Source organism: Mus caroli, unplaced genomic scaffold (assembly GCF_978045245.1).
Source record: "Mus caroli unplaced genomic scaffold, Mus_caroli_1 scaffold_10, whole genome shotgun sequence".
NCBI lineage: Eukaryota > Metazoa > Chordata > Mammalia > Rodentia > Muridae > Mus > Mus caroli.
This window is the reverse complement of record NW_028227265.1, coordinates 54,076,713-54,091,936: the sequence shown is the minus strand read 5'-3', so window position 1 is coordinate 54,091,936 and position 15,224 is coordinate 54,076,713. Positions and strand designations below refer to the sequence as shown.

The 15,224-nt window shown below is 38.6% G+C and overlaps 1 protein-coding gene across 1 annotated transcript in view; it reads left to right on the top strand.

The window, feature by feature from the left end:
• Iqcm (IQ motif containing M) overlaps positions 1–15,224 on the top strand; it is a 513,003-nt gene that overhangs the window by 174,261 nt on the left and 323,518 nt on the right. Inside the window, exon 6 of the mRNA XM_021170291.2 lies at positions 13,063–13,153. Coding sequence (XP_021025950.1) covers positions 13,063–13,153 — 91 coding nt within the window. The remainder of the gene's footprint in view (positions 1–13,062; positions 13,154–15,224) is intronic.

The following is a 15,224-nucleotide window of genomic DNA, read 5'->3' as shown; positions in this document are numbered from 1 at the left end:
CATCACAGCTCCAAGCTTTCTCTCTGTAACTCCTTCCCTGGGTGTTTTGTTCCCAATTCTAAGAAGTGGCACAGTGTCCACATTTTGGTCTTCATTCTTCTTGAGTTTCATGCATTTAGCAAATTGTATCTTATATCTTGGATATCCTAAGTTTTGGGCTAATATCCACTTATCAGTGAATACATATTGTGTGAGTTCCTTTGTGATTGTGTTACCTCACTCAAGATGATGCCCTCCAGGTCCAACCATTTGGCTAGGAATTTCATAAATTCATTCTTTTTAATAGCTGAGTAGTACTCCATTGTGTATATGTACCATAATTTCTGTATCCATTCCTCTGTTGAGGGACATCTGGGTTATTTCCAGCTTCTGGCTATTATAAATAGGGCTGCTATGAACATAGTGGAGCATGTGTTCTTCTTACCGGTTGGGACATCTTCTGGATATATGCCCAGGAGAGGTATTGCTGGATCCTCCGGTAGTACTATGTCCAATTTTCTGAGGAACCGCCAGACTGATTTCCAGAGTGGTTGTACAAGCTTGCAATCCCACCAACAATGGAGGAGTGTTCCTCTTTCTCCACATCCTCGCCAGCATCTGCTGTCACCTGAATTTTTGATCTTAGCCATTCTGACTGGTGTGAGGTGGAATCTCAGGGTTGTTTTGATTTGCATTTCCCTGATGATTAAGGATGTTGAACATTTTTTCAGGTGCTTCTCTACCATTTGGTATTCTTCAGGTGAGAATTCTTTGTTCAGTTCTGAGCCCCATTTTTTAATGGGGTTATTAGACTTTCTGGAGTCCACCTTCTTGAGTTCCTTATATATATTGGATATTAGTCCCCTATCTGATTTAGGATAGGTGAAGATCCTTTCCCAATCTCTTGGTGGTTTTTTTGTCTTATTGATGGTGTCTTTTGCCTTGCAGAAGTTTTGCAGTTTCATGAGGTCCCACTTGTCAATTCTCGATCTTACAGCACAAGCCATTGCAGTTCTATTCAAGAATTTTTCCCCTGTGCCCATATCTTCAAGGCTTTTCCCCACTTTCTCCTCTATAAGTTTCAGTGTCTCTGGTTTTATGTGAAGTTCCTTGATCCACTTAGACTTGACCTTAGTACAAGGAGATAGGAATGGATCGATTCACATTCTTCTACATGAAAACAACCAGTTGTGCCAGCACCATTTGTTGAAAATGCTGTCTTTCTTCCACTGGATGGTTTTAGCTCCCTTGTCGAAGATCAAGTGACCATAGGTGTGTGGGTTCATATCTGGGTCTTCAATTCTATTCCATTGGTCTATTTGTCTATCACTATACCAGTACCACGCCGTTTTTATCACAATTGCTCTGTAGTAAAGCTTTAGGTCCGGCATGGTGATTCCACCAGAGGTTCTTTTATCCTTGAGAAGAGTTTTTGCTATCCTAGGTTTTTTGTTATTCCAGATGAATTTGCAGATTGCACTTTCTAATTCGTTGAAGAATTGATTTGGAATTTTGATGGGGATTGCATTGAATCTGTAGATTGCTTTTGGCAAGATGGCCATTTTTACAATGTTGATCCTGCCAATCCATGAGCATGAGAGATCTTTCCATCTTCTGAGATCTTCTATAATTTCTTTCTTCAGAGACTTGAAGTTTTTATTATACAGATCTTTCACTTCCTTAGTTAGAGTCACGCCAAGATATTTTATATTATTTGTGACTATTGAGAAGGGTGTTGTTTCCCTAATTTCTTTCTCAGCCTGTTTATTCTTTGTGTAGAGAAAGGCCATTGATTTGTTTGAGTTAATTTTATATCCAGCTACTTCACTGAAGCTGTTTATCAGGCTTAGGAGTTCTCTGGTGGAATTTTTAGGGTCACTTATATATACTATCATATCATCTCTAAAAAGTGATATTTTGACTTCATCTTTTCCAATTTGTATCCCTTTGATCTCCTTTTGTTGTTGAATTGCTCTGGCTAGGACTTCAAGTACAATGTTGAATAGGTATGGAGAAAGTGGACAGCCTTGTCTAGTCCCTGATTTTAGAGGGATTGCTTCAAGCTTCTCACCATTTACTTTGATGTTGGCTACTGGTTTGCTGTAGATTGCTTTTATCATGTTTAGGTATGGGCCTTGAATTCCTGATCTTTCCAAGACTTTTATCATGAATTGGTGTTGGATCTTGTCAAATGCTTTTTCCGCATCTAACGAGATGACCATGTGGTTTTTGTCTTTGAGTTTGTTTATATACTGGATTACGTTGATGGATTTCCGTATATTGAACCATCCCTGCATCCCTGGGATGAAACCTACTTGGTCAGGATGGATGATTGTTTTGATGTGTTCTTGGATTCGGTTAGCAAGAACTTTATTGAGTATTTTTGCATCAATATTCATAAGGGATATTGGTCTGAAGTTTTCTATCTTTGTTGGGTCTTTTTGTGGTTTAGGTATCAGAGTAATTGTGGCTTCATAGAATGAGTTGGGTAGAGTACCTTCTGTTTCTATTTTGTGGAATAGTTTGTGAAGAACTGGGATTAGATCTTCTTTGAAGGTCTGATAGAACTCTGCACTAAACCCATCTGGTCCTGGGCTTTTTTTGGTTGGGAGACTATTAATGACTGCTTCTATTTCTTTGGGGGATATAGGGCTGTTTAGATCATTAACCTGATCTTGGTTCAACTTTGGTACCTGGTACCTGTCTAGGATCTTCTCCATTTCATCCAGGTTCTCCAGTTTTGTTGAGTATAGCCTTTGGTAGAAGGATCTGATGGTGTTTTGGATGTCTTCAGGATCTGTTGTTATGTCTCCTTTTTCATTTCTGATTTTGTTAATTAGGATGCTTTCCCTGTGCCCTCTAGTGAGTCTAGCTAAGGGTTTATCTATCTTGTTGATTTTTTCAAAGAACCAGCTCCTTGATTGTTTGATTCTTTGAATAGTTCTTCTTGTTTCCACTTGATTGATTTCGCCCCTGAGTTTGATTATTTCCTGCCGTCTACTCCTTTTGGGTGAATTTGCTTCCTTTTGTTCTAGTGCTTTTAGGTGTGTTGTCAAGCTGCTAATGTGTGCTCTTTCTAGTTTCTTTTTGGAGGCACTCAGAGCTATGAGTTTTCCTCTTAGAAATGCTTTCATTGCGTCCCATAAGTTTGGGTATGTTGTGGCTTCATTTTCATTGAACTCTAAAAAGTCCTTAATTTCTTTCTTTATTCCTTCTTTGACCAAGGTATCATTGAGAAGAGTGTTGTTCAGTTTCCACGTGAATGTTGGATTTCTGTTATTTATTTTGTTATTGAAGATCAGCCTTAGTCCATGGTGATCTGATAGGATGCATGGGACAATTTCAATATATTTGTATCTGTTGAGTCCTGTTTTTTGCCCAATTACGTGATCAATTTTGGAGAAGGTACCATGAGGTGCTGAGAAGAAGGTATATCCTTTTGTTTTAGGGTAAAATGTTCTGTAGATATCTGCCAGATCCATTTGATCCATAACTTCTGTTAGTTTCACTGTGTCCCTGTTTAGTTTCTGTTTCCATGATCTGTCCATTGGTGAAAGTGGTGTGTTGAAGTCTCCCACTATTATTGTATGAGGTGCAACGTGTGCTTTGAGATTTACTAAAGTTTCTTTAATGAATGAGGCTGCCTTTGTATTTGGAGCATAGATATTCAGGATTGATAGTTCCTCTTGGAGGATTTTACCTTTGATGAGTATGAAGTGCCCCTCCTTGTCTTTTTTGATGACTTTGGGTTGGAAGTCAATCTTATCAGATATTAGAATGGCTACTCCAGCTTGTTTCTTCATACCATTTGCTTGGAACATTGTTTTCCAGCCTTTCATTCTGAGGTAGTGTCTATCTTTTTCTCTGAGATGAGTTTCCTGTAAGCAGCAAAATGTTGGGTCTTGTTTGTGTAGCCAGTTTGTTAGTCTATGTCTTTTTATCGGGGAGTTGAGACCATTGAATTTAAGAGATATTAACGAAAAGTAATTGTTGTTTCCTGTTATTTTTGTTGTTAAAGTTGGCATTCTGTTCTTGTGGCTGTCTTCTTTTAGGTTTGTTGAGGGATTACCTTCTTGTTGTTTCTAGGGCTTGGTTCCCGTCCTTGTATTGGTTTTTTCCTGTTATTATCCTTTGAAGGGCTGGATTCGTGGAGAGATAATGTGTGAATTTGGTTTTGTCCTGGAATACTTTGGTTTCTCCATCTATGTTAATTGAGAGTTTGGCTGGGTATAGTAGCCTGGGCTGGAATTTGTGTTCTTTTAGTGTCTGTATAACATCTGTCCAGGATCTTCTGGCTTTCATAGTCTCTGGTGAAAAATCTGGTGTAATTCTGATAGGCTTGCCTTTATATGTTACTTGGCCTTTTTCTCTTACTGCTTTTAGTATTCTATCTTTATTTAGTGCATTTGTTGTTCTGATTATTATGTGTCGGGAGGAATTTCTTTTCTGGTCCAGCCTATTTGGAGTTCTGTAGGCTTCTTGTATGTTCATGGGCATCTCTTTCTTTAGATTTGGGAAATTTTCTTCTATAATTTTGTTGAAGATGTTTACTGGTCCTTTGAGTTGAAAATCTTCATTCTCATCCACTCCTATTATCCGTAGGTTTGGTCTTCTCATTGTGTCCTGTATTTCCTGGATGTTTTGAGTTAGGATCTTTTTGCATTTTCCATTTTCCTTGATTGTTGTGCCGATGTTCTCTATGCAATCTTCTGCACCTGAGATTCTCTCTTCCATCTCTTGTATTCTGTTGCTGATGCTCGCATCTATGGTCCCAGATTTCTTTCCTAGGGTTTCTATCTCCAGTGTTGCCTCATTTTGGGTTTTCTTTATTGTGTCTACTTCCCTTTTTAGGTCTAGTATGGTTTTGTTCATTTCCATCATCTGATTGGATGTGTTTTCCTGTTTCTCTTTAAGGACTTCTACCAGTTTGGTTGTGTTTTCCTGTTTTTCTTTAAGGACTTGTAACTCTTTAGCCATGTTCTCCTGTAGTTCTTTAAAGTCCTTCTTGATGTCCTCTATCATCATCATGAGATATGCTTTTAAATCCCGGTCTAGCTTTTCAGGTGTGTTGGGGTGCCCTGGACTGGGCGAAGTGGGAGTGCTGGGTCCTGATGATGGTGAGTGGTCTTGGTTTCTGTTAGTAAGATTCTTACGTTTACCTCTCGCCATCTGGTAATCTCTGGAGTTGTTATAGTTGTCTCTGTTCAGAGGTTGTTCTTCTGGTGATTCTGAGTATCGTCTGCCAGCAGACCTGGGAGACAGGCTCTCTCCTCTGAGTTTCAGTGGTTAGAGCACTCCCTGCTGATAAGCTTTTCTCTTAAAGGGAAGGTGTACAGATATCTGGCATTTGGACCTTCTCCTGGCCGAAGAAAAAGGCCGAAAACAGGACCTTTCCCAGATGCTGTGTTGCTTTGGCAGGTCACAGAAGCTGTCAGCTTCTGTGGTGCACACTCTCAGCTGTGCAGACTACGTTCCTAAGTTCAGAGGAGTCCTGGATCCAAGATGTGCTCCCTGCTCCTGAGGCAGAGGGCTCCTGTGCAGGGCAGAATACAGTTTTCCAGCTGGGAGGGTGCCGGATGTCTGCAGCCCCCAAAGTGTGCTGCCTCAGCGGCTCTGTGGCTCCCGCCTGTCCCAGAAGCTGTCTGCCTCTGTGGTCCTCACTCTCACCTCTGCAGACTAAGTTCGGCGGAGTCCCGGAGCCAAGATGGCCGCTCCCTGCAGGGTGGATCACTGTCCTCCGGCTGGGAGGGTGCCGGATGTCTGCAGCCCCAAAAGGGTGCTGCCTCAGCGACTCTGTGGCTCCCGCCTGTCCCAGAAGCTGTCTGCCTCTGTGGTCCTCACTCTCACCTCTGCAGACTAAGTTCGGCGGAGTCCCGGAGCCAAGATGGAGCTCCCTGCAGGGCAGATCACTGTCCTCTGGCTGGGAGGGTGCCGGATGTCTGCGGCCCCAAAAGGGTGCTGCCTCAGCGGCTCTGTGGCTCCCGCCTGTCCCAGAAGCTGTCTGCCTCTGTGGTCCTCACTCTCACCTCTGCCGAGTCTCTGTTTTTGACTTTCATGTTTATCAACACCAAGTCGGGTTCTAGCAACAGCTTCTTTACTTGTTCTCCTTCTTGCAGCTTTTCTTACAACAACTCCCCTTACAACAGCTTCTCTTACTACTACTAGCTTCTACTTAGGGCAAGGGCTAAAAAACAAAACTTCCTATACTCACACAGACTGACCTCATCTAGCTCCACCCCACCCCATCCAATCAGAATTCACACACACTCCAGACACAAACTCAGGTCGGTCACCGACAGGCTGACAGGTCTGGATCATGAGGAACAGTCCATCCTGGCAGGCAGCCCACACATGCAGCCTCACTGCGCATGCTCTGGCAAGGCAGTAAACATCTTGGCCCATGCGGCCACACCAGCTTCTCGCACCTTGAGTCTCTGTTTTTGACTTTCATGGTTATCAACTGTTCAGTGACCTTTAATCCACATTCAAGAATTCCTTTCTCTGGAATCAATGATAATGATATATGAAAGTGTGATTCTCAAAGGCAACACTCACCTAGATTCCTATCATGATTTAATTAAAGACAGGCATCAGAGGATTTTTACTAGGAGGGCATACTATGACTCTTTAGTTAGGTGACCTCAGAGCATCTGAACTGAAGCTCAGATCTGAGTAACTGAACTGTAGCTCTATTTTTTGTTGTTGGAGAGGATGATTCTTGGAAGATCAACTTATTCTTACTTCTTCTCTCACTTGGGAATGCTTGTGATCTTGATTACAAAGCTAAAGGATACATGCCATTCTCTGTCTTGTGTTTATGAGACAATGAAAATAGCTTCGTAGTGCTTCCATTGGAATCATTAAGTTATATGTAAGTGATTTTATTGACTAGAATTAAAGAGTTCTAAACTCAAGGTTAGTTACTGTATTCCTAGTACCTACCCAATGGCCTGTCATAAGATAGTCATTCAACAACTATTTTGAATACTGAATGAGTAACTGGAGATGTATAAAAGCAATCTCTGTCCTCAGGAAACCACCAAAGAGTTCACTGTCTAGTGGAGAATTGGCATTCTGTATAACACACATGTGCTAGAAATTCCAATAGTGAAAATCATATGACATCCATCCAGCCCACACAGTGGAATGTGAAATGTCAGTAAATCACAATCTGTCATTCTTGACTAATGAATCTGTCTATAAAATTTGTAACATTTTTAAGTTCTACATTTTATTAAAATTACTTTGTATGACATGGAATACAATTTAAGTAGCAGGTCTTGAGAAGAGAGAAACATGAAAGACTATTTTATAATCTGTAAATAGTATCTCGTCTTCTTGCATGAAAAAGATCTGATTTAACTAATATAAGATTTTTATAAAGCCATCTCTGAAGAAAAGAGACCTCAAAGTTCTTGTAGCCCTCTTGTCTTTACCACAAGCTGTCTCCTCTATGATGATTTCCTGAATGGGTGATACATGCTATGGAGAGCACAGCTCCTTCATGGTATCTTACTCCCAAACCATTCAAACTGATTTTAGAAAACTAAGTCTTAGTGACATTGACTCAGTTTAATTCTTGAAACTGTTTTTTACATTATAAATGGGAACTCCTGTGGTGGGGGCAAGGGGTGGGGTGGAGAAGAATAAATATTCTTTACAATTGTCAGGGAGAAATGAGTATTTTTCCCTTTGAAGGAGGTTGAAGTAAGTATGTATGCATGTGTATCTGGAGTATTGGGGAAAATGAAAGCAGTTAGTCTATGTCATTGGCAAACGTAATATTAAGATAACATAACTGAATAAGAAGTTTTAAATATTTCATTTATTGATTTTTTTATACTAAATGTTTAACAAATGTGCTGTTTTATAATTAGGTGTGCAGATGATTCAATGTAAAGAATTCCCAGTCAACACTATTCTAAAGCTCTCGTTATTATAAAAGTAAGGAGGGTCAGGTGAATACTGTAGGTTAGGCCATGGCTCAGATCCTGTGGGTGCAGTGTGGAAATGTGAATGACTAGCAACATGAGAAAGTATCTCAGGCATTTCTTTATTCAGCACATTGTTTTTACAGAGCACCTGAAAAGTACAAGTGGAGAAAACAGAGCAAATGCAGAGTATCACCTTAGGGCAGGGTCAGCATTTGAAGTTTGGTGAAGTCCTGTGTGTCTCAGGTGGCCTTTAGCTCCCAATTGCCTTGGCCCTTAAATGAGCAATGTTCAGAGAAAATACCTGTGGCCCATGTAAGCTGGTTGGTTAAGTAAGATGCTCTTTGAGCTGATCTTTCACATTTGCAGGATGATATTAGTAAAAGATCAAGACATAAACAAAACAAAAAAGAAAGAAAAGAAAGAAAAACAGCATCAGCAACTTCAACAATACAACAACAACAATAACAACAATACATAAACTCACTTGTAGAGGGTGAAAAGAAGCTATTGTTTTTGCCTTAACTCCTAGAAAAAAAAGAAAATTATAGAATTCATAACCACCCCAGGATTGAGTCAGAATTCATATTATCAGTATTTTAAAAATCTATAATGTGAGAAATTAAAGTTATAGTTGAAAATGCCATCAACTGCCTGCAAGAAGCAAACACAGATATATTTACAGGGCTATATCTTAATTACACCTTATATTCAGCACATGTATTCAAATTTCTATGAAATATGTATAAATAATTTTCATTCTTAAGAAATATTAGTTGTAAATAATCATTATTTGTATAGAATATGAGTTTGCAATGTAAGAAATTAAATCTCATAAGGAAGTAAGTCACCAGGGGAGAGTTGAGTTATCTTCTCCTCACAAAGACCATAGATACATAAATTATCAGGTAAAGGATAAAAACAACTGAGGTCAATATATATGCATACACACACACACACACACACACACACACACACACACAGATGAATGAGCAACAGACTATAGATCTAGCTGAGAAGGTTTGATGAGGAACTAAAGGAACCTGTAGGAGTTTAAGTATGATACTGAAAGTAGAATTAGTAAACTAGAAAGCACAGGGCAGGAAAAAGCACAGAGGTAAAGAAGAAAGATGAAAGGTGGAACTCTGGAGAATGTGTTGAGTTTTAGTAGAAATGAACTTCTGACTTTTCTAGCAAAGAAACTAAGTAGAGTGGGGGAAAGCCTATTAGAAGAGGTGCTGAGCACTGCTTCATGCAGCCCTGATTCCATGTCGGATGTGGGGAAGGGAAAGGAACAGTGAGCAAGCAACAGTGAGAGACCATGGTGATGGACAGCATGGTATGGGGGCTGCCTTGGCTCTGCTTGGCCTAATCTGCAAGTTTTTGGCATTGTGAACATAGAAAAGAATTGTGATACAAATACAAAAAGAAATTAATATGTCCATAGTAATATTCAAAATGAGAGCAAATGATGACATTTTTCTTACAGAGGAAGCCAGCTTATAAACGATTATTATATAATAGAATTACAGCACAATTCTACTAGTGAGTGTTTTGGCACAAGTTATTAGTGGATACTTAATTGTCTTTCAAAAAGACATTTTGGATTAATTCATTTATATGTTAGAGTATCAGCCAGAGATTGATAGCAATCAAAAATGCTTCCTTGTAGAAGGAAGACTTGTCAGTTATACCTTAATCAAAGGGTCACATTTAACAGCAGCCTCTGAAATGATTTAGTGGGATGATGCAATGCTATTGTCAAATTTTAATTTAATTTTAGGGAAATCACGGGAAAATAACTAGAATGCAGATTGTCTTTAGGGGTGTTCTCTCAAGGACAGGGTGAATTCTCAGTGAGTAAAGTGGAAGACCTGAGTTAGGGCTCACAGCATCCACTTAAAGGCTGGGCCCTTTAGTGACCCTCTAAACTTTCAGAGACAAGCAGATTCTGGATGCTCACTGGCCAGTCAGTGTAGCTGCAATGACTAACTTTAGGTTCAGTGAGAGATTTCATCTCAGGTAGGTAGGTAGGTAGGTAGGTAGGTAGGTAGGTAAATAGAGTGGAGTATCTATAAATGTGATTATTATCTGTGGCCCTTACATGTGCTCACATGGCCAAATGCACCTATCCTTATCTGTGTGCCCTTCTACACACAAATTAAGAAAAGTGCATATTCTTCCAAAACAATGTAACTAGTTGACATGAACATTCTAGGTCAGTGCTGCATAGCTGAATGACTGTGTAAACTGCAAATGTAATTTAAAGTTTCAGTAGCCATGTTAAAAAATCTGCAAAATTAATGCCAATGTTATAATTTAATATCACAAGAGAAAATTATTTAAGCATGTAGTTAACTTAAAACTAGCAATTAGAATGTCTTTATCATGAATCTTAGAAACCCAGAATATATTCAATGCTCATAGTATATCTTAATATAAGCAGCATAAGAGGCATGTTGGAGTTATGTGCTCTTGAGTATCATTATGGACAGGGTAGCTCCAGATTAGAGCTGCTCTAAGAGGCATATGTGATGCTCGATTAAGTGTGGACAAGGGGAAAGCATGTGGAACATATATTTTTGGAATAATTAATAGATTTGAATATAGGTTGTTCATTAGATAACTGCATAAAATGCCCACTTAAAGAATATTTGTTATTGTGTGTGGCTGAGCATGACTTTAATCCCAGCCCTTAGAAGGTGGAGGCAGGCATATCTATGTGAGCTCAAGGACCAGCATGGTCTACATAATGAGTTCCAACTCGGCCATGGTTAATAAAGAGACACTGAATAAAAAATTACATAAATAAAAATATTTTTCAGTGTGTATTATATGTCATATATGTACAATGAAGTAGCTATGCATAAAACATCAAATCATGAGGTACTTTTTATTGATTCTTAAAATGAATTATATATGCATTTGTATAAGTTCGCACAGATGTCAGCAGGGTTATTTTGTTTGCTTGAAAACTAAACAAGGACGTTTTATTAGATAACTATAAAACAGTGTTCTAAATGATTTTAATTATATATATTTTTAGAAAAATATAGAATATTGTGAAAAATTGACTGCACATTGATTTATAAAGCAGAAACCAACACATTTCAGCTATCTAGAATTATATAAAATCTGTTCTTTAATCTGTTCTCTAGCTGTGAAATTATATTAGGAAACAACACAATGATAATTTAGAATTCCAGAATTTAGAAGTGAAATATTTATAAAAGGTATAGAGGATAAATTGGAGGGTATATGGTTGAAGGTGGGAATCTAACTGAGGAAGCTTGTGTAAGGTTCCAAGCTTGTAAGGTACATGGCAAGGGCCTGCAGGAGGCAAGATCAAGTGGACAGCGTGGGCAGTATTTAAAGAATAATTGTATAAGGAAGGGATTGAAAAGGAATTGATTTGTGATGCTTTCCCAGATGGAAAGTACTATTGTTAATTCTGAAAGAGCCATGCTGATTGGAATGGAGATAGCTGGTTACTCAGAATTGGAACTCAAGTATTGTGAATGCAAGATGCATAAACCTATGTGCCAAACACACGTAGGCAATAAATATAACCACAGTAGTTGGATCAAATTATTGAAGTAGAGAGTTAGGAAGTTGTCAAGGAGAGAAAGAGAATGTGGAGGAACATCACCAATAGCTTCTGATGGTATTCTGAGAGAGACAGGTGAGAAGACATTAGAACGAATGATGCTGACTGGGTAGGAGCCTGACGTCATGTGACCTGCGAGGGGAGCAGGGCAAATCCCATTGGCTCTTCTCATGTCCTATGTACGTTCTACCTGATTTTATTGTAAATTCCCCAATGGTCTTCAGTACTCCTCCACTTTCATTTCTAGCTTCTCCATCTCCTTTCTTCTAATTATTTCAGTTAACTGATTTATAACTAAAGTTATAAAACTAAAATCCTAAAGTTTTATAACGTCAGTTCAAAAGCAAGATTTTACATAAAGAGATGGTTACAAGTTCAAACATATTATGACTGTCAGAAGCAGCCAGGAAGTCCATTGCCCAGTTTAAGGGAAGCTAATCAGATATTCTGGCAGTTTGTCATGCTTAATTGTCATCTGGCCCCTCCTTTAATTCTTTACTGAGTTGTAGGAGTAAAATGTCATGTATTCTGAAGTTTGGAAGCAATCTTACATGATTTGGTTAAAAGGCACTGCAGAGAACTTTAACTGTCCAACTTCTGTGGGTTACGAACAGTAGTTCTGAAGTCTGCTGCCCCCATTCCTGTACAAATACAGTACTCTGCAAAAAGCCACTATGCTGAGGCTCACACGAGGTAATTCATAGGCCAACTCTAGCGACTCAGTACTCAGAACATTATCAGAAAAATATTAGCATTTCGTTATCAGTTTCTTCTCTAACTTAATGTTCTGTGTCATACTAAACTACATAATTCATTCTAGTGCATTCCAGTCTATGTTGGCATTAAGACCCCAAAGCCGGACATCTATAGTCTTTATGATGTATGAATCATATGCCTCTGTATCTTTTAATATATCTAAGCTGAGAAACGAAAAGTGCTTGGTAAAAAACAAACATATTACTTTTGTCTTAAGCTTAACCCTATTAAATGAGGAGATTTTTGTTTCTGTTAATTAATGACTTGGTAATTTATTTTAAAACATCAGAGCCTCCTATATAAACTAAATTTTATGATAATAAAGACAGTGATATGAACAGAAGTGCTTTTTATGCATGGGCATGTGCTATGTTGATGCAGGCATTTTTCTTTTTTTTAATATCTTTTTATTATGTATTTTCCTCAATTACATTTCCAATGCTATCCCAAAAGTCCCCCATACCCTCCCCCCCACTTCCCTACCCTCCCATTCCCATTTTTTTTTGGCCCTGGCGTTCATTTTTCTAAGATCTCTTTTTTTGATATATGCTGTTCGTTTACAGTTTACTTTCTAGCACTAAATTTCAGTAATTACAAAAGGTCAGAGTAACATAGGGTAAGGGAAAACCATTCAAATGTGTTTTTTGAGTAACGATGTGCTAGTAATTTTTGAATAATATCGTGTCTCCTATTTTAAAAAAAAGTTTGTAATTTGCAATTCAATCTAAAAGTACATTTTTTTTTGGAAACTATAGTAGTTTACAATCAAAGTTTTTTTGTTAATTCTAGAAAAAGTTAAACTGGGTAAAATAATGAATGATATTGAATCCGTGAGTAAACAAATGGAGATGGAGAAGGAGATGCATCTCAGGAAGTCCAGGTACTGTGGGATTATCTAACCTAGAGAATGCGGGGGGGGGGGGGGGGGGGCGGGGTGAGGAGGAAGGGGAGGAGCGGGAAGGAGGAAAGGAGAGAGATAGACAAAAACAGAGACAGAGGAGAGAAACAGAGAGAGAGAGAGAGAGAGAGAGAGAGAGATTGAGAGGAGAGAGGGAGGGAGAGGAGTAGAGGGAAGGAGGGAGGGTCAGGGGTAGTGAGGGAAGGAAGGAGAGAGACAGAAACAGAGAGAGACAGACAGAGAGAGACAGAGACAGAGAAACACACACAAAAAGAAATTGATTCTTTTCCTCTTTGACCATATTCTCTGACCAACGGCAGTGGTTTCTCAAACCCATTAATACCCCATGCATGAGGCTAATTTATTTTTCTGCTCCAGTCCCAAAGCATGTCAATTATCAAAATTTTAGTTTTCAGTTCAATTAACTTTTGAACTGGAGGATGTCTGAGTAGCTAAGCAAACCATCTGGGTTTTACAGTGCAGAAGCTCAAATCCAATTTGTGTCTTTCTTGAAAAAAATGCCATATTTTATGATAATATTACATAAGTTTGGAATTTTAATAACTCCTTTGCAGCAATTAGGGAACAGAATAACTTAAGATTTTTCCCTTTAAAAATCTAATAATTAAAGGTTAGTTTTTCCGTAGCAGACGGTGAGGGTGATTCCACAGAATGCGGCTGAGATGCAAGGATTTGCAACCTTGCTTCTGCTCTCCAGTGTGCCCGGATATGGGTCAGCTACTCTTCTGGATTAGTCTACTGAGTCATACCATCTTCCAGATACTTTTACAAGGGTGTGCGTGTGTTTGTGTTTATGTGTGTGTGTGTGTGTGTGTGTGTGTGTGTGTGTGTGTGTGCTACCCTAAGGCCTTAGATAAAACCTCCAACTGCCCTAAGCACATATATTTGAGAACTTTTACAATTTAGATATTCTCTGTTAAAACGCTCTCTTTTTAAAAATATACTTTTATTAGATATTTTCTTCATTCACATTTCAAATGCTATCTGCTTTCCTAGTTTCCTCTTTGAAAATCCCCTATCCCCTCCCTCTTTCCCCTGCTCCCCAACCCACCAACTCCTGCTTCCTGGCCCTGGCATTCCCCTAAATGCTCTCTCGATGGCTTATTTTACAGCAATTTATTAACACAACATGTTAAGAAAATTTCAGTAATTGGCTCAATGTATAAATAATACAAATTGGAGGAAATCCTATTTTGCTTTTAAAGAATATCTTGCCTTCCAAAAGCTGTGTCACAAATTGTGCTTAACACCAGAAGACCCTTGACCGGTGTAACCATTTTCTTTGCTTAAATCTGTTTCAAGTCTCAGATTTGAACAAATGGGAAACATGCACAGCTTCAGGGCAAGAAGTTTGGTTTTATTTATGATTAGGGAAGATGCAAATTATAAGGAAAAAGTTATTATATTGAAAGATTAATTTAAAAAATTTCCCTTTTCTATCTTCACTCTATTTAACTCAAGATTCAGGCTAGTTAACTAAAGTCATGGCTGTTGGAAGACTAGTTAATAAAACAGACAGTTTAGTCTATCCAGCAAACTTTTAATAACTAGAAAAGTTAACTCAATTCATTTAAAAATCATTCTTCGTTTATTTTATGAAGCCTGTGATCCGAGGAACATTAACAGTGATTTAGGGACAAATGAGCACTTGTCAGTGATAAACCTGAGTAAGAATAATGTTTTCATTATGGTGCCTTTCTCAGTAGGGTTAACTGTTTCTCAGGGAATTGTCTCTTCTGCAACTGATAGAAGATAAAGGTCTCCTAATACTTCCTAATTCCCATTTTTACATGAAAACATGTCCTGTTTAATGACAAAGATCAACACTCTTTGAAAGTAAGGGCAGGAACATGTACTCCAATTACAGCCCGGGGCACATAAAGCCAGAACTTATGCTGGTAGGTTGTTCCTACCTCAGCAGTTAGCTTCATGTTGTTAATGCTGCTGTGTGATGGGAATGCAGACAGACAGACAGACAGACAGACAGACAAGTAAGTGCTTTAGGATATGCTGATTCAGGTTTTTTGTAAAC